At 38.0% G+C, this 20,271-nt stretch overlaps 1 protein-coding gene across 1 annotated transcript in view; it reads left to right on the top strand.

Annotated features, from left to right (window-relative positions):
* Window positions 1-1,059: 1,059 nt before the first annotated feature.
* MTHFD2L (methylenetetrahydrofolate dehydrogenase (NADP+ dependent) 2 like) overlaps window positions 1,060-20,271 on the top strand; it is a gene marked incomplete at both ends in the record, with an annotated part of 97,019 nt that continues 77,807 nt past the window's right edge. Inside the window, 3 exons of the mRNA XM_084232981.1 lie at window positions 1,060-1,163; window positions 17,655-17,839; window positions 18,723-18,845. Of these exons, the coding sequence (XP_084089107.1) occupies window positions 1,060-1,163; window positions 17,655-17,839; window positions 18,723-18,845 (412 nt within the window). The remainder of the gene's footprint in view (window positions 1,164-17,654; window positions 17,840-18,722; window positions 18,846-20,271) is intronic.

The raw sequence follows: 20,271 nt of genomic DNA, 5'->3' as shown, positions 1-20,271 counted from the left end.
AGAAACCTTACAACCCTACTGCTATACTGCTCAGTGCAGCCTTCCAGCTTTCTGAGACAGCTGTTCACTGCTTCTGCAGTGTTTTGCCCTAAGGCTTCCTAATAAACCTTGTTGCCGACTTCATTTTGCTGCTTCCTGAAGTTCTTTTCACGAGAGACTCCAAGGACCCTCAGGTGTCACGGTCCTCAGCAACCCCATAGCGGAGAAGATATAAAGAGCTATAGAGGGCCTCCCCAGTGGCGCAGTGGTTGGGCGCTGGGCTGCAAATCTGCCCGCTGCCTCTGCATCGCCGATTCGATCCCCGGCTGCCAGCGAGGGTCTCACATGGCGCGCAGACCTCTCCTGCCGCCCGCTGCTCCCCTCAGCAGTGTACTTCGGTCTTTCTGCCTGCTCTGCTCCCCGCTCTGGCTCTGGTGAATTCTCTCACCCTCCCGCGCTTCTGACTGTACCCAGTGCTTGTATAAATAAATAAATCTTTAAAAAACAAAAGAAGAGCTACAGAAACCCTAAGTTCCAGGATTTGTTCAGGTAGGTCCCCCTGCTCGCTCCACACAGTCGCATCTTTTCTTTTCCTCCAGACCTCAAGGTGTCCCAAGGTCACACTAAGGAAATGGAAGCAAAGAACCAGAAACACCCTTACTATTTCACTTCCTTGGAGGCTGTTGGATAGAAACCCTGGCTTGAGAGAACGACTCTGGAATGATTAGCGACCACTTCCCAGGGGCCGCACCGTGGGCAGGTCAGAGGCGTGCGGGGTGGGCTCCAAGCCCGGCTGCCAGGCCGCAGCGCCAGCCCCTGCCAAGCTGCGCGCGAACCTCCCGGCGCCGGCCGCGGCTCCCGGCCTCGCCTGCTCCGCCCCTGGCGGCCCGGGAGTTCCTTCGGCCCCGCCCCCGGCCCTGAACTTGGTTCTTGGCCCCGCCCCTGCATGGCGCCCCGGAACCGGCTGCTGCTGCTGCGACTTGGGAGCCCGGAGTCCGGAACCGGGAGCCAGGCCTGCAGCGGCGAGGCGGCGAGCGGCGGAAAGCGGGGCCTCCGTCCGGCAGCCGCGGCCCGGCGGCCATGCTCGAGCTCGCGCGAGGCCTGTCGCTGCTCCGCGGCCGCCTGGGCCGAGCGCCGGCGCTGGGCGGGGGCGCCCTGCGGAGCTTTCGCAGCAGCGGCTGGAGGTCGGTGCGCCCCGGGGAGCCGGAGCCCTGCGGGCCGCGCGCCCGGGTGGGAGCCGCGCGGGGGGAGCGGCGTCGGCGCGGGCCGGGCTGCGGGGCGAGGCGGGCCTTGACCTCTAGCCCGGCCGCCCGGACGCGCTCGCCTCTGGGCTGCCTTCAGCGCCTGAACTTCCCGTTTTTCAGTCATTTGGGAAATTTGAGGCTCTCAGGAGGTGCCGTACGGGCACAGGGCACGCTTGTTCTGAACGTTTCTTTTTGTTTCGGCGGTTGTGTTTCGTCAACAAAGGAGTGGGCGTTGTCTTGATGGTTTTCCCTTGTTTCAGTTCGTGAATTCCAGGGCTGGGGGTTCTATTAAGTTCTTTCTTATAACTCTCCTAGAATCAGACATTAATTTTGACTTTTCAGTTTTTCTCTTTAGGCAGCTGCTTCCCAAACCTCTTTCAATTTAGAGCGAAGTTCTATCTTAGATTCTTTTTATTTAGATCTGGTTGCCAGCTAACAAACTGTATTTGTATTGAATGCAAACGGGTACATTTTAACTCTTCTGCGGTGTTGCCCAGGGGCATTTTACCCTCCCTTCATCTCCTTGCAGAAGTTGCAAACTCAAGTTTAAAAATAAAGCCAATGACTCCAAGAGGGATTGTTTTTAGACTTTTTAGGACTTTGTGTAATGCGCTTTCATTGCTACTTTATATGGCCAGTGATTTGTGTTTTATTAGTCTTTTTGTATTCCCAGTGCATAGCACGATTCCCCGAAGAAAGTGTGGAAACATAGCCACTGTTAATTTAATTTAAATTGATTAACTCTGATGCATACATTTGAACTTTAGTCTTCAGTGTCTGAAATAAAAATGTTTCCTATAGGGTTTAATTGAAGGTGGTGTGTAGGGAGTAGTCTTCCAAGAGATATGCGAGAAAAGAGCAGTGACTCAGAGTTCTGGTTTAGTAAGCTCTCTCAGTGTCTGAAAGAATTGCCAGTTGGATTGGAGTTACCAACTCCACTATCTAGGAAAAGGAGATTCTGTAGAATTCTATTTGTGTTGCAGAATTGGGTGAATTAACTACTTTAGTCATTCTATTTAGGTGGGTTTTTTTTTGGATTTCAGTTGTTGAAGGGCTTCTTTCCAGGATGAGGATATTCTTTTTCAAATTATAAAAGCTGATTAATTTCCCTTTATCAACAAGATGGTAACAAAGTCATGCTTGGCATGTCCCCCTATCCTTTTCATCACTGTGTACTTGGAAAGGGAGTCACAACAGTTACTACAGCTCAGACATCTCACACACACACACACACACACACACACACACACACACACTCACTCCTGGATAATTCAGACTTTTTATTATATTTAATGACTTCTTTATACTTTACAATAATTGAATATAATAGGTTTGAAAAGTTACCCTTAATATAATTAAGCAGTATTATGTTCAACCCAGCTGCCTTCAGCCTGGAATGATGCACATTATAACTGTGTAAAAATAAGCAATACTTTTGTTACTTTGTATTTTTTAATGCAGTGCCAATTAATTTAAGATAGGGTGATATTTTTGACATCCCATTGGCACCAAATATTACATTTGAAGGTGGAAGGTGAGCTTGTCTGTAAGCTTGAGAAACACACCTGTGGACTGTTGGGTCTCCGGTGGGTAGGAATTCGGACAGTGTGTTGATGCTTATTGGTGTCTCTTTTCTCTTCTAGGACCAGCAGAGAGAAGAGATTCCATCTTCCAGAGTTCGCCACTGTCTGCCTCCCCACTTGACCCCATCCTCAGTCATCTTTTTTTTACATATAACAACACATTTCTTATCTAGTTCTTCATAGTGAATGTGGTTTAAATCTGACATAACCTATTGACTTGAAATTTGAACCTTAAATGTTAGTTGTTGCTAGAAATTGTCCTTGGGTTTGATAAGCTCCACAATCGCATTGACTATTTTAAATGAACGGATTTATTTCTGAGTTATATAAAGCCATAGGTGAAAAAGTATTTTTCATATTTTTGACTAATTAGATACATATAATATTGGAACATATAAATCCTTTTTCAGTGGGGAATTTTATGTTAATAAATGGAATTTCAAGTAATAATGTTTGACCAAATTTGAAAGTTAAAAATCTTGAGGTCTCCTTTAACATTTTTCCCTCAGTGTTTTCCTTTAAAATTTGCAGTGAGGTTTTCTTGTTTACTTAGTAAATTATGAATTAGAAGAAAATGTAATTAATGTCAAAGAACTAAATTAAGCCCTTTTTTCTATGGCAACTTATTTCTCAAAGCAAATTAACTTAACAGTCAAAAAGTTAAAAAAAATTCTTAGTGATTAATTTTTTTCTTTATTGCCTTGCTGTGTGAGGAATTTACAAATCAAAGTAAATTTCTCCTAAGTATCCTTGGAGAACTCAGGGATGGTTATTATCCAGGAAGGCTTTTCCAGCTGCTCTACTTAATATTACATCATAAGCATTTTTCATGTTGCCATTGTTTTTACTAATATTTTATTGACTGCATCATATCACATTAAGTCAATTGGCCATAATTTATTTAACCACCTTGCTATTGTTCAATGTCTAGTCCTTGGAACATATGAAATAATTTACTCTTAGATTCAGGTCATGTTCTCATCAACATCATACCAACCAAGTTTGTTTATTTAATCATCTGACCTCTGTAGGTTTCTGTAATTATTATCATTAAATGATAATATAAACAAAAGACCACACAAAGATCAGTAAATCTAAAGTGTGTATATATACACATACACACACATACATATATATGCATTTTAAATGTTCCCTCCACACTCTTTTGGCTGTTTTTAATTAACTTCACAAGTAATAGCTTTCATTTCAGTAATCCAGATGTGTTAAAAAATCAATTTTATTACTGTTCAATGATTCATTACTTTGTCTTAAGTACTTTGCTGAAATTTTTCATGCAGTTTATCCTTCAATGCTCACATTAACTGAAGGAAAAATAGTCATTGTTACTATTCCCACTTAATAGATTGGGAAATTCGGGTTTACTGAAATTGAACAACTTGTCCAAGCTAACATACTATATGAATGGTGAAGATAGAGTTTAAACTACATAATCTGCCCACCATTTTGCTTTATTAGGAATTTATATAATTGTTGACATACCTCATGCTCGTCTTCTATTTGAAAAAATTACAACTCAGAATTTTTCTGTCAAGAAAACTAATTTTGCAATTTATAATGCTTAAACATTATGTTGTCAATTCTCTCAATATAGGGTGTTCTTGACTTGCAACCTCATAGATAGAATTCAGGGAATCTATGAACTGGGATGGGAGGTTCTAACGTCTAATAAATTTAGCATTTTTTTCATTTGTGAAAACTGAAAACAACGCAGTGATATTATCAGTGCTTATGATGTTCCTAATAAAAACCACAGATGTTTTAATATCACAGAGTTGATGCAGAGATCTGAAAACAGAGTCTTCAATACCTTGATATTGTAGTAGTTACTAGAGTCTTGTTATTGGATTCTGTTATTTTTTTTAATAACTTTCATAGCTATTTAAGTAAAACATTTCCCTTGTAAACTATGTGTTTTATATGAAACATTTTCAAATATTGTTCTGGGAAGGTGTCTATAGAATTCAACAGACTGCCTAACTGTTCTTGTGGTACAAAGCTCAGCATAAAAAGTTGTGCAGTTTGAAAAAACATCAGTGTTTTCTCATAGCTACTTATGTTTCAATTTACATGTTAAGGTCCTGAAAGCGTTAATAAGTTTAAAAAATTGAATACCAGAATCATAAAATGAAAAGAACTTGTTTTACTTTTTATTGATTTAAAAATTATAATTTATGATAAAATTACCTTGATGTTGTATATGGGAGAATATTTAGCATGTGAATTGAAATGGTTTCCCAAAAGTCCATAAACTTAACATTTGTAAGTTTTAATTTATTTTAAAAACATGCTTTCAAAAGATTTTTAGTAAGAGTGATTGATTTTATTCCATGTATGATGTTGCCCAAGTTACCTTGGGTTCCATTTCTATCATTTTGTGAATTCCAACTCAAAATCTCCAAGTTGTGCCCTAAGATACAAAGCAATTAAACTATGTTAGGACCTCTACCTGTGGAGGTTCTAATAATAGTATTAGCCTTTTTCATCTTTATAGATCAGAAGTTTATTGCAGGTCTAATTAAAGTTAATGAGATAAACCCTAGTTGTATATAGAATATGATGCTAAGTATATAAATTAAATATACTGTTGATCTTGAGACTTTGTTACCTTACTATTTTGTGGAGGAATATTTTGATACACAAGGGAAGTAGTGATTTTATTTTTTTCTTATTTTTATTAATTTTGCTTTAGTTATTTAAATACTTCATTTAGTGCCAGTAATTATAGATTAGGATGGTTAGTTTATTTTCTGGAGGTATTGTCAAACAAGCTGAGGGAAACAACACTAAATGCTTTCTGATCTCCAATTACCCCTAGTTATCTGAACATGTTTCCATCTGTTACTAAACAAACTAGGAGAGAGCCATTTTTGCTGGGCGACCAATCAACTCAACCAAATCCTCTTATGAAAGGTCAGCTGAGAACATTCTTACATATATAGAGAAGGAAATTGCCTGCCTTTGAGAGCAGTTAAGTGACTTGTACAACCTTAAGTCTGGACTACAACCTGCTACTACTGACAGTCAATACTAATGACTTTGAGTAATTTGTACTATATTATGCTGCCCTACTAAACCCTAAACCCCTCCACCTCTCTTCTGCTATGATTTTTTGGTTTCTATTGAAGTCACAATTATTGCCAGTCCAGCAATGCTAATGATGTGAGTAGAATAAAGTGCTAAAAGGGAGCAATCCTTGTCCTGCCTTCTTTGGGGGCTGCTCACAATATTTCTGCCTTTGTAGGAAATGTCATCCTAGGCAATTGATGACTGCTTTATATGAAGAATTAAGGCATCAAATTGACTGCATTTTGATGTGTGTTAATGACCAGGTAATTCTAACTTTTTGAACAAACAATTGGTTTTTGAGCAAACCAATGTTTGCTTACCCTCAAATATTTTTAGAGTAAAAAAGGGACATTAATGAGAATAACATTTCACATGTGACTTAAGTTTTAGTAAATAATGTACATCCTTTTACCTTAAAACAATGTAAAATTTTATATTAACTTTATGTTAATATATTTACTTTGTATGTTGATTCTGTGAATATAAACTTCGAACACATGCTGAATTCTTAATACATGTTCATGTACTTGAATTAGTTTCTTGCCATATCTTCCTTTAACACCTTGATATTAATCATTTCCAAAAACAAAAAAAACTGTCAATAAAATCTTTTACTTAATTTTAAAATTCACGAGCTTTCTTAAAAGTTGCAGAGTGACACTTCTCTAGAATGGCTTTTTAGTTTCAAAATACTTTCTTACAAATGCCAGAACACCTGGCAAGCTCTAAGCAAACTATACTGAATGGAAAATAGTCTCAATTTTAATTTTTCTTTTTTTTTCTTTTTTTATCTTTTTTTTAAAGAATAATTTTTTTAAAAGATTTATTTATTTATACAAGCACTGGATACATCAGAAGCGCGGGAGGGTGAGAGAATTCACCAGAGCCAGAGCAGGGAACACAACAGGCATCACAACTGATGAAGTACACTGCTTAGGGGAGCAGCAGGTGCGGCAGGATCAATTCTAGTTTTTCTAATATTGAAGTGTGAAGCTATTTCTGCCAATTATTTTCATGGGTGCTATCTTTGCGTCTCCTTCCACAGTACGTTTCTTTGGCAAATACTTGAGATGAAAGTCATCAAGTAAATTAAGCCTATTTATGATTTAAAAAAAATTGGGGGCCATATTTACGTTCAGTAAAATTACAGGCCTTATTAATGATATTCCATTATGTTATAAAATATAAATTTATGAAAAGAAGATCTTCAAAAGATTATTCCCACAAAATGAAATATTATAGGTTGGGATCATAGATGTGTCTCTTTTCTTAAGGACCGCAAATTTCAAACAATGGAAATTTATCCTCAAAATTCTAAAGCTTATAAATCTGAAATCAGGATGCTGTAGAGCCATGCTCTTCTAGCTGCTGGTTGTACTGGCAATTCTTGGTGTTCCTTAGGTTGTAACTGCAAAACCTCAGCCTCTGTCCTTAACGTGGTGTCTTCCCTCTGTGTTTTCATGACACATTCTCTCTATGTCTCTTTTAAAGAACAGTTTCGAATCTGAAGACCCCCTCCTTCCAACTCTGGTCTATTTGTTGAAATGTTGGTTAATAATTTCAAACACATTTCTAAAATCTGATGCAGGCAGGGAAGACTATTCTGTAAAATTCTTTTTTTGTATTTTTTTTTTAAAGATGTATTTATTTATACAAGAACTGGGGTACAGGCAAGAGACACGGGAGGGTGAGAGGATTCACCAGACGCAGAGTGGGGAGCAGAACAGGCAGAAGGACAAAACACACCGCTGAGGGGAGCAGTGGGTGAGACAGGAGAGGTCTGCTGCACCATGTGGGTTTCTTCCTGGCTGGCTAGGAATTGAACCCGCACTGCAGAGGCCACGGATAGCTTCACAGTGTGGCATTCAACCCGCTGCGCCACTGAGGAGGCCCTTTTTTGTATTTATGAACTTCATTACAATAGTTATGAATTTAGTTACAAAAATTTTTTGTGTGCAATACTTGTAAACTTTGTTACCAATTTATGCTTCAGTTGGTTGAAGATTATAACTTGTCATTGTAGATGACTTGTCTCATGATATTTGGAGCACATATGCTTTAAACATTTCTTCATATTGAAAATAGTTAACCCCATCAGGAATACAAGAGCAAGGACTTTGCTTTGAGAGCAAGGGGGTTTTAATTCAATTGCTTAGCAGTACTGCTTAGAAAATGTCACAAACCACTGTGGGCCTATAGAGAATCTCAAAGTTCCTGGCAATTTCTTAGTCATTCTGTCTCATCAACAGTCTTTTCTGTTATGATCAGTGACAGTTTTGTCAGAGATGGTGGTGGTTTTGTTAAGACATCAAGTATACAAAAGTTTACTTTGGGGAAAAAGGGCAATTAAGAGATTGCATGCTGTATAATTCCATGTATGTAATATTTCTGAAGTGAAAATATTTTGGAGAGCAGAACTGTGGTTGCCGGTATGTAGGAATATGAGTGGTAGTTAGGTGGCTGTAACTATAATGTTCAGTTTTAGCAACATCTTCGTGGTGATGGCTTAGTTTTTATATTTTGATTGTGGTAATGGTGATTTGAGTATGTCTGCACGTGTATTAAAATTCATAGAAACACATCTACATACACAAATTAATTCCTGTAAAACAAATCTGAATAATTTTGTGGATTTCTTAGATTTGCTATTGTATTATAATTAATTAAATGTTACCTTTGAGAGAAATTGACCCAACAGATACATGATAGCTCTCTGTACTGTTTTTGCAACTTGTAAATTTATAATTATTTCAAAATAAAAGCTTTTAAAGATCAAAAAGAAAGCAAGCCAAATGAATGTCATCTAATTGGTGAAGTTAAAAACTTTGACAATAGGGGCCTCCGTGGTGGCGCAAGGGGTTAAGCACCGCACAATGAAGCAATCCACAACCTCTGCAGCACAAGTTCGATCCCTGGCCGGCCAGGGAGAAACCCACATGGTGAGGCAGACCTTTTCTGTCTTGCCTACTGCTCCCCTCAGAAGTGTATTTCAGTCAGTCTGCCTGATCTGCTCCCCACTCAGTCTCTGGTGAATCCTCTCACCCCCCACACCTCTGGCCTGTACCCCAGCTCTTGTATGCATAAATAAATAAATCTTTAAAAAAAAACTTTGACAATATCAAGACAATAGAGTGGTATAACCTCTAACTTAGCGCTAATTGGCTAGTGTATCCACTTTGGAAAATAACATAAATGGAACACTTACACATATCCTGTAATACAACAATTCCATTTCTGGATGCGTATCTTAGAGAAATAGTAAATATGCATGTGTGTGTGTACATACATATATTTACACATACACATATATCTATACAAATACATTGTGCACACACGGATTTAAGATGCTATACAATACAAAATATTTTTATTTTTTTGTTTTTTTAAAAGATTATTCATACAAGCACTGGGTACAGTCAGAAGTGCGAGAGGGTGAGAGAATTTACCAGAGCCACAGCGGGGAACAGAACAGGCAGAGTGACGAAATACACTGCTGAGGGGAGCAGTGGGCGGCAGGAGAGGTCTGTCGCGCCATGTGGGACCCTCGCCGGCGGCTGGGGATCGAACCGGCGTTGCAGAGGCTGCGGGCAGATTTGCAGCCCACCGCTCAACCACTGCGCCACCAGGGGAGGCCCTATAAAATATTTAAATTTTATAAAATAGCATAAATATATAGTGTGGAACATATATATTATAATGCAATATATATTATATCTTTAATGTTTAGAGATACCAATATTAAATGATAAAGTAGTGAAATTAAAAACCCAAATTTCAGGATTGTGTTTAACTTTGCAGGGAGGATAAGGGTTTGGATAGCAGAGGGATACCTAGATGATTTCAATGATTATGTATATTTTTCTTAAACAGTGCATTTGTTTGCTAATTGTATCATTATTTTCCTTATCTGTTTTATAGATATGTTTCAATACAATTCAAGAGATTCTAATTTGATAACATTTAAAAAACATGACAGAAAGATAAATATCTGGTAAATTGCCTGTCCATTTTATTTTGTATATACCTTTTTAAACTCCAGTCATATTCATTGGTAGTTATAATAGTTATAATTATGTATGCACAATTTTTCTTTCCTTTATACAATGAATATTTTCACATATTACTGTTTTTATAATTCCTATTTTCAGTAGCTGCTTGATTCCAACAAATTACAATACACTAAACAATTTAACTCTTTAATATATCTTTAAATATTTAATGAATACATACACTGTGCAGAATACTCTTGTTAGGCTTTAATGATATATTGTTGTAAATGTAAACTTCCTACCCGACACAAATTGGAGGCTGGTAAAGTACAGTGATGTCAGCTATAAAAGAGAAGTGCAGGGTGCGTGGGAGCTCATAGCAGAGGCAGTTCCCAGGATAAAGAGGTCAGAGAATGTTTTCTGGGGTGTCTTCCAAGCTGAGACTTGAGGAATTTGTGGAAGTGAAGGAGAAACAGATTGGAGAAACAGAGGTTGGAGTGGCAAGAGAGAAGGAAGAATGTTTACAGTCAAGAGGAGATACACATTCTGGAAATCCAGAAGTGCGAACCTAGCACAGTTGGTGAATTTAAATACAGCAGTGTATAGTGTGGGACTTGGCGAGCACAGTGTTCTTTAGTGATGGTCTGAAAAGAGCTGATACAGGGAGTTTTAAGCACAGGAAATTTGTCAAAACTTGTTTCTTAGGTCAAAAATTTTGGAGTCATATTAGACTTCTTTTTCTCATGCATAAACTCAATTTCAGAAAATTCTAGTGGTTTTACCTTCAAAGTAGATTCAGAATCAGACAACTTAGCACAACTGCTGTCCCCCTTGCTCAAACTCCATCAATGCTTGCCTGGGATACCACTCTGGCCTCAGCCTGCCTCTCTGCTTCCCTCCTTGTTCCCATAGAACCTATCTCCCACATTTGTAGCTATCATTGAATAATGAAAATCAGTTCATGGCACTCCTCAAAATCTTCAACTAGGGCCTCCCCGGTGGCGCAGCGGTTGAGCATTGGGTTGCGAAGCTGCCTGCAGCCTCTGCAGTGCTGGTTCGATCCCCGGGCACCGGAGAGCGTCCCACATGGCGTGCAGACCTCTCCTGCCTCTCGCTGCTCCCCTTAGCAGTGTATTTCGTCACTCTGCCTGCTCTGCTCCCCGCTCTGGCTCTGGTGAATTCTCTCACCCTCCCGCACTTCTGACTGTACCCAGTGCTTGCATAAATAAATAAATTAAAAAAAAATTTTAAAAAAATCTTCAAATAGATTTCTGTCTCAGAGTAAAAGCCAACATTATTTCAAAGTCCTGTAGGACCTTATGGGATCTAACATCCCACTATATCTCTGACTTCATGGCCAGAAACGGTCCATTTGTTCTCACTGCTATCTATCATTGATCTGCTTGCTATTCCTCAAACAATCTAAGCACAATTCTGCCTGTGGTCTTTGGATTTTCCCTTGACCGGGAATTATTTTTTTCCAGATAGCCAAATGATTTATTCCCTCATTTCCTTTATTTCTGCTCAGATGTCACCTGATTTATTTGGGAAGTAATACCTTAACCCACCTATGTAAAATAGCAACTCTGATTCCTAGATATATCTTTCCCCTCTGCTTTCCATGATATATTAAAGATTTGCTTTTTTTTTTAAAAAAAAAGATTTATTTATTTATACAAGATCCGTAGTACAGGCCAGATGTGCGGGAGGGTGAGAGGATTCACCAGAGACAGAGTGGGGAACAGAACAGGCAGACTGACTGAAATACACTGCTGAGGGGAGCAGTGGGTGAGACAGGAGAGGTCTGCCTTGCCATGTGGGTTGCTCCGTGGCCAGCGGGGATGGAAGCAGCACTGCAGAGACTGTGGACAACTCCACAGCAATGTGCTCAACTGTCTGCGCCATCAGGGAAGCCCAAGATTTGCTTTTTAAAACATTTGTTTATGCTTTCTTCAACTAGAATATAGTCTCCATGAAAGTGGGACAATTTTATGCAGTTATTTATGTTCCCAATGCTTAGAATAGTGCTTGGCACACAAAAGGTTCCCAGTATGTATTTTTAAATTAACACACAACTGCATGTAATAAGGCATTTTAACCAGGGAACATAATTAAATGGAAAATCACTGACTACATTATGGAGAATGAATTAGCACAAATAAAGATTCGAGTAAGGTTGAACTTTTAGGAGATCTATGCTTCTGTTGTTGAACATTTGAATTTTGGTGATGTTTAACAAAATGCATTTCAGCAATATGTATGTTAAAAATCTTATTTGTTAATGCATTCAGTGAACTGATAATGTGTATGTGTGCCAGCTCTTCCAGCATATGAACTGATACACACATCTTCCTGTTGAGCTTCCATTGCTTCCATTGTTGCTTCATTTATCCATATATTTTGTTGCTTACATAGCAAAGCTGGTGCTTTGTAGTGACTGAAGCAACTAATGGGATGGGCTAGCTGCTACCAAAAATGCTTAAATTCCCTATTCAAAATTGGGTGGCATTTTATGGGTGTTAAACCAACCAGTCCAGACTATAATTAGCAAGATGACTTAGCACATTGGTGCTATAATGTTATTTTTTTTAAAGATTTATTTATTTATGCATACAAGAGCTGGGGTACAGGCCAGAGGTGTGGGGGGTGAGAGGATTCACCAGAGACAGAGTGGAGAATAGAACAGATGGATTGACCAAAGTACACTGCTGAGGGGAGCAGCGGGCAAGTCAGGAGAGGTCTGCTGCACCATGTGGGTTGCTCTCTGGCCGGCTGGGGGATGGAACTAGTGCTGCAGAGGCTGTGAACAGCTTCATACGTTGCTTCTTAACCCCTTGCACTACCAGGGAGGCCCAGGTGCTATAATGTTAAATCACTCTCTCAGAGCCCAACATATAAGGTGTAAGCAAGTTTAATATGTATATAGATTCTTTCTTTGGAAACCCAGGATTTGTTTTTTTTTTTTTAATTTTTTTAAATTTTTTTTTATTTTAACATTTATCATTTTTTACATTTTTTAGACAATATTTGCTTCCCCCCACCCCCTCAGATTGAGTCCCCATAGAATCTCCTTCCCCAAGGCACCCGTGCACCATCACCACAGTCCCCTGTGCTCCTCCCTCCTCCATCTCTCTCACCACTCTCCCTCCTCCTCCCCTGTAGTATGTCTCTGGTTTATAATTGTCTGTTTTTGCTTTGTTGTGTTTTGTACTGTTATTATTATTATTATTTTTACACTGATGTCTTATTTGGTTCCCCTATATTCCTGAAACCATCCGATATTTTTCTTTTTCTTTCTGGCTTATTTTACTGAGCATAATTCCTTCTAGCTCCATCCATGTTGCTGAGAATGACATGAGTTTATCTTTTTTGATTGCTGAATAATATTCCATTGTGTATATATACCACATCTTCTTGATCCATTCATTTATTTTTGGGCATTTGTGTTGTTTCCAGGTTATACCTATTGTAAGTAGTGCTGCAATAAACATAGGTGTACAGGTGCTCTTTTGAATAACTGTTTTTGTGTCCTTTGGGTAGATCCCTAGGAGTGGAATTGCCAGATCGTATGGTACCCTGAAAAACAAAACTTAAACTCAAAAAGAAATGTGTTTTATCTTAACTTGATTTAGTCTATAATTGTAATTATGAACTAATACAGAGATACAAAGCACAAATATTCACTCAGGAAGTAATAGGTAACCTGAACATCTATATTGAATAATTTAAATTTGTATTAAATAATTTACATTTAACCCTTGCTTCAAGAAGACACCAAGAGCAAATGTTTTCATGGGTGAATTCTACCATACATTTAAGAAAGAAATACTACATTCCACACAAACTCTTTTGGAAACTTGAAGTGGATGGGATATTGCCTAATTCATCCTCTGAGAGCAGCTTCACCCTGATACTAAAATTATACAAAGATACTACAAGAAAAGAAAGATACAAATACCTCTCATGCACATAGATGCATGATATTATGGGTTATCATTTTACATAATATCTGAAAAGGATAGATACATCATGACCAAGTGAGACTTATCCCAGGAATGCAAAGTTGGTTTAACATTTGAAAATCAATCATTGTGATTATCCAAATGAATAATGTAGTCATCTTATTAGACACAGAAAAAGTTTCATAGTATACAGATATAAATTCTCATCAAACTAGGATTAGAATTAATCATAGAATTAATTTATAACCTGAACTCAAAATACTTCTGGAAGGAAACTGGAGAAAACCTTTGAGACCTTGAGTTAAGCAAAGATTTCTTATAAACAACCCCTAAAACTTGATCCATAAAAGCAAAATTGATTGAAATTCATCAAAACTAAGAAGTGGTCTTATAAATACCCAAGAGACTGAAAAGAAAAACTAGGAAGAAATATTGCAAATCATATGTCTGACAAAGGACAAATTAAGATACACGAAGAACTCTTAGACTCAATAGTAAGAAAATAACCTAGTAAACAATGAGTACAAGATAAAATTACGGAATTCACCAAAGAAGTCAGGCAGAGTGTAAATAAGCACATTAAAAGATACTCAACATAATTATTCATTAAGGGGATTCAAATTCAAACCACAATACTATCAGATAGCCACTAGCATGTCTAAAATTTAAACATACTAAGTGATGGTGAGTATGTGGAGCAATTGGACCTTTCCTATGCTGCTGTAAAATGATGCAATCACTTTGGAAAACAGATTGAGGCTGTTTTGTTTTGTTGTTACAAATTTAAACATATATTTACCATATGACCTGGTCATTTTACTCCCAGATGTTTGCTCAAGGAATGTGCACAAAATGCTTATACATGGATATTTATAGCAGCTTTATTTGTTAAGCCTAGAAACTGGAAGTAACACAAATATTAATAAAACTTGAGCAGATAAATTTTGGTACATCCATAGAATGGAAAACTACTCAACAATAAAAAGAAATGAACTATATGTAACAACATGAATAAATCAAAATAATTATGCTGAGTGGAAGTAACTGGCGACAGTGGAGGTTATAGTGCATGAGTTCATTTTCTATAAAGTTCATGATAGTAATAAACTAATATATAGTGATAGAACCCAGATTAGTGGTTGCTAATTAAGGAATGAGGGGCATAGCAGAGATAGACTACATATCTATAGGTGGAATGATGAGATTATAAGAAAACTTTCAAAGGTGATAGATACATTCATTTTCTTGATTGTAATGTAGGTTTCCCAAGTAATCCGTATATTAAAGCATATATGTATGTGTATAACAAAATTATATGTATGTATTATGTCAATTATACTTTAATAAAGACATATAACAGTGTAGCAAGATTGATACAATGAATTTACCATTATCTGCCGTGTCTTTGAAAACTATAGATTTTAGTGAAGAATCAAAAGTAGAATTTATTGGGCCTCCCCAGTGTCGCAGCAGTTGAGCGCCAGGCTGCGAAGCTGCCCACAGCCCTCTGCAGCCCTGGTGTGATCCCCATGCCATGGTCGAGGGTCCCACATGGTGTGCAGACATCTCCTGCTGTACCCGCTGCTCCCCTCAGCAGTGTACTTTGGTCCTTTGCCTGTTCTGCTCCCCACTCTGGCTCTGGTGAATTCTCTCACCCTCCCGCACTTCTGACTGTACCCAGTGCTTGTATAAATAAATAAATAAATCTTTTTAAAAAAAAGTAGAATTTATTTAAATTGTTTCTAGATTTAATTATTTTATCTCATCTGTTTATTTGTTCATTAATTATCTACTCATAATTATTATTAAAATATATTTTTATTATTAAAATATATTTTTGTGTTGAACTGAAGTAGTGGTTTTCAAACATGGCCCAGCACAAGAATCACCTATGGGAACTTGCTAGATGGACAGGTCCCTTGACTCACCCCCTTAGGAATTCTGAATAGTGGTGCAGTCATGGGGTCTGGGAGTCTGCAATTCCAGCAAGCTTCTCATGAAATTTTGGTGTATGCTTATCCATAGACCACATTTAGAAATTACTTCTTAGCAGAACATGACTTACATCAAAATTGTATGAGCCCGGATGGACCACTGGTATGACACCGAAATGGAGTATTCTTGATCTGCTTCTACCTGTAATATATACCAACCTTATTACAGAGCAGTTGACTTATTTGGATGGGGCAGCAAGTTTTCATTTTGTGTTTTGGCTGATATTCCTGATGTCTTTCACTTTAAAAAATAAAGTGTGTACAGGTACTAGAAAAAATTAAAATGCTATAAGATTTTCCTTTATCTTTATTGTCCTGGCCTTTCTTCCTCCTCCTTTTCCTCTCCTTTACAATATTCAATGATCTAAATTTGGCATTTGTATAATAATCATATGCTACAGATCTTGCTTTCTTTGGACCTTTTTTTAAAAAAAGATTTATTTATTTATGCATACAAGAACTGGAGTACAGGACAGAGGTGTAGGGGGTGAGAGGATTCACCAGAGACAGAGTGGGGAGCAGAACAGGCAGATTGACTGAAATACACTGCTGAGGGGAGCAGCAGGCGAGACAGGAGGGGTCTGCTGTGCCATGTGGGTAGCTCCCTAGCCAGCTGGGGATTGAACTCATGCTACAGAGGCTGTGGGTAGCTTCACAATGCTGTGCTTAACCCCTTGCCCCACCAGGGAGGCCCTGGACCTTTCAGTATTGAAAGGATGGGCAACAGAAGAAACCGTCTGATACATTATCAGGTGTATTTAAGAAATAGACAGTAAGGGACACATAAGACACAACTTTTAAGGTTGACTTCATGGAGAACAGAAAAACTTTTTCAGAAAGCATTTCTTTGTGTTCCAGAGATAGATTTATGTCATCTATCAAAATATAGCATAATTTATCTCCTTAAGTACTTACAATCTGTGAGGAAGCAATGTTTTTTTTTTAATATTTATTTATTTATGCATACAAGAGCTGGGGTACAGGTCAGAGATGTGGGGGGGTGAGAGGATCCACCAGAGACAGAGTGGGGAACAGAACAGGCAGATCGACTGAAATACACTGCTGAGAGGAGCAGCGGGCAAGACAGGGGAGGTTTGCCTCGCCATGTGGGTTGCTTCCTGGCTGGCCGGGGATTGAACTCATGCTGCACAGGCTGCGGATCACTTCATAGTGTGGTGCTTAACCCCTTGTGCCACCAGGGAGCCCCGAGGAAGCAATGTTTTGTGCAAAGTGTTTGCATTAACCGTGATGCCATGGGTGTGGGAATAGCAGCCATCTGCTTGTTGACCTAGTCCACACCATAATCAATAACAATCATGGAAAGTTGTTGTCATGGAGCTGTCCAGGCCATGGGATATTGTTTTCTTCGATCTTGATTGACTTCAGGATTTTTGTAGGATATGTCAACTTAGTGTGTTAATTGACTTAGTCTTGGCATCATGAGACTTATATACAGCATAGCATGGGACTTTGAGGATGGGTGCTGGTTTTAACTAGACATGGCCTTTTTTGAAAAAATAGCAGAGCACCTACAAATCTTGAGTATGTGGTTTGTGTAATTAAAATATATACAAAAGTTATCAAGTAATAAATAGCATAATTTATAATATAGAACTGAAAATCATAGTTGATAGCCTTCACAAATTATGAAATATTTTTGTAAGCCTGAAGAATGGGTGTCAAATATACTTGACAAACATGAATTTTGGTTGCTCGCTTGGAGAATCATTGATAGTCTGTTCATTTTTGTGTCATAAATTTATGCGGTTAAAAATTATTATTTTTAGTGCTACATTTATTCTCTTGTTTTTCATAGACATGATGCCATTATTATCTCAGGAACTGAAATGGCTAAAAAAATCCAGAAAGAAATACAAGGAGATGTGGATTCATGGATTTCCCTGGGGAATAGAAGACCTCACCTCAGCATCATTTTAGTGGGTGATAACCCGGCGAGCCATACATACGTCAGGAAGAAGATCAGAGCTGCCTCTGCTGTAGGTGGGGATGTTTAATTCTACCAGATTTTAAGTCATGTTTTCTGACTTTACTTCAAAGTGTCACTTATATCATTATGAGTGATAATTGTCAAATAAGTGCTATTTGGATAAGATGTATTACTATAGTTATTTAGCTACTTAAGTTTATATTTATTTTCATTTTTTTCTTCTTAATTTTTTTCCAGAGATACAGTTCTGTGTGATTTCAGGTCCTATGGTGAGAGAAGCACTTTACATTTATATATATTATTTTAAAGATTTATTTTATTTCATTATGCCTACAAGAACTAGGGTATAGGCCAGAAAGTACAGAGATGAGAGGACTCATCAGAGACAGAGTGGGGAGCAGAACATGCGGATCTACTGAAATACACTGCTGAGGGGAGCAGTGGGTGAGACAGGAGAGGTCTGCTGTGCCGTGTGAGCAGCTCCCTGGCCAGGGATTGAACTCGTGCCAGTGGCTGGTGATAGCTTGATAGAGCTGAGACTTCACCACCATGGTTTGCAGTAAAGTGTTGTCTTTATTACATTTGCTTTAATCCTATGATAAACCTGGCTTGTTCAATTTGTCAAACTTGGCCTAATGGTGCTGGTGGTGCTGGTGGTATTTCTACTCTCTTTAAATCTACTAACAGTAACTTATCACAAATAAGTGCGATTTGCCACGTGGGATACTGGGCCACAAAATGCATGTCAATCACAAGAAAGCATTTGTTCTATTTGACAAATCCCTCCTGATGGTTCATTGAGCATCATTTTAGTAGAAGAGCCTTTCTTTCCTTTCAGTGGATCAGGAACACAGGAAACCAGTCATACCCTGTGTGTTACCATTCATGAAAAATCTTTCTTTGTTAGTCAAGTGACTTTCTGTGTTTTCCTTTCAGGTATCTGTAGTGAGGTCATTCTAAAACCTAACGATGTTTCTCAAGAAGAACTGTTGGATATAACTGATCAATTGAACATGGACCCGAGAGTCAGTGGTATATTAGTTCAGCTACCTCTGCCAGGTACATGATAATGCCCTTGTATATGTCTGGTTAAGAGAAAGTGCATCTTCTTATAGTTCATGGTTTTTGAAATTTCCCCCACTTACACTTATATGAATAGAAAAATTATTTCAAACATGTCATAAATTCCAAGACAATTAAATTTAAATTTGGTCTTAAATATTATAGAATTTATATGTCTTAAAATATTATTTTCACATTTGAATTTAAGGGCTACATTTGGTTGACTTTATTAGCAATCATCCGCTAGATGGCACTAGTGATCTATCTTTATTAAATTGCCATGTTCTGTGCTCATTTTTAGAGCCAAAGGGACCTTGGAGCTAACAAATATCACATTGCTCAGAGAAAGAACAATTTCTTATCTAGCTGAAAAGCCAGTAAGATTAAAAAAAATAACAGTGGCTACCATTTATTTTGAGAATTGCATACGTCTCTGGAACTTTACATTTATGAACTTACTAAATTTCATAGTAATCCTGTAGAGTTGGAGAAATTATTAAGTAATTTTCCTGGGAGGGTGTTTGAGGCACAGGAAGGTTAATAACTTCCCCCAAGGTCTCAAAACTGGTAAGTAATTACATTAGGATGTTAATACAGGCAGACTGGTCGCTCATGCCATTCCAATGAAACATTAAATTAGGGCTCTCACCACCATATCAGCCTTAGCTAGTAAGATGTGCTTACTATGTGGTGGGTATTCCTTTATATGGGTGATTTTATTTAATCTCCAAAATAATCATTTGAGCGGAAATATCTTCTTCATTTTACAGAGGAAGAGACTAAAGCACAGAGAGGTGATATGAATTGCTAGTGATCATGGGGCCAAGACCCAAATCCAAATTCTTCACGTACAAAGAATACTTACTACTCAATTTTAATGTTCTTGATCAGATTATGAAATTTTCATTACTCTAGACTTCCTCATGTTTGTTGTAAGATATTTTATTTATTTATAAAATTTGATTTAACCTTTGTTATAGCATCCCCTTTCTTTTTGGGAAGAACCCCAGTTCTTGTGTTCAGAGCAAGCTCACATAAAATATTTGGTTAATTTTTCTCTTAATGTTTCCTCCAGTAGAAAGGAGGTTCCTTTAAAGCAGGGAGAACTGTGGTCAATAATCTGAAATCCATCTTGGTATCATGGCAAACTTTCAGTGAATGTTATTGAAAGAATGAATAGACTCCATAATTTCTCAGCCACTTCATTTGTTATTGTTGTTATTCAAGTCTCATTCTTCTATATTTTTCTTTTTCAAAGTGAGTAACTATCACTGATTGAGGTTGTGGGGATCTTATCCTTGAAAGCTTCCTATAACTAAAGTGTTTACATAAAGAGGGCATGCTAGGAAAACGCACATTTATTATCTGAATAGGGCGTTGGCCTCTGATCTCTTAACTACATTGTTTACTTTTCCAACATACC

The sequence above is a fragment of the Talpa europaea genome (assembly GCF_964194135.1).
Source record: "Talpa europaea genome assembly, chromosome: 5".
Lineage (NCBI taxonomy): Eukaryota > Metazoa > Chordata > Mammalia > Eulipotyphla > Talpidae > Talpa > Talpa europaea.
The sequence above is the reverse complement of the archived record's forward strand: the minus strand, read 5'-3'. Positions and strand labels throughout refer to the sequence as shown.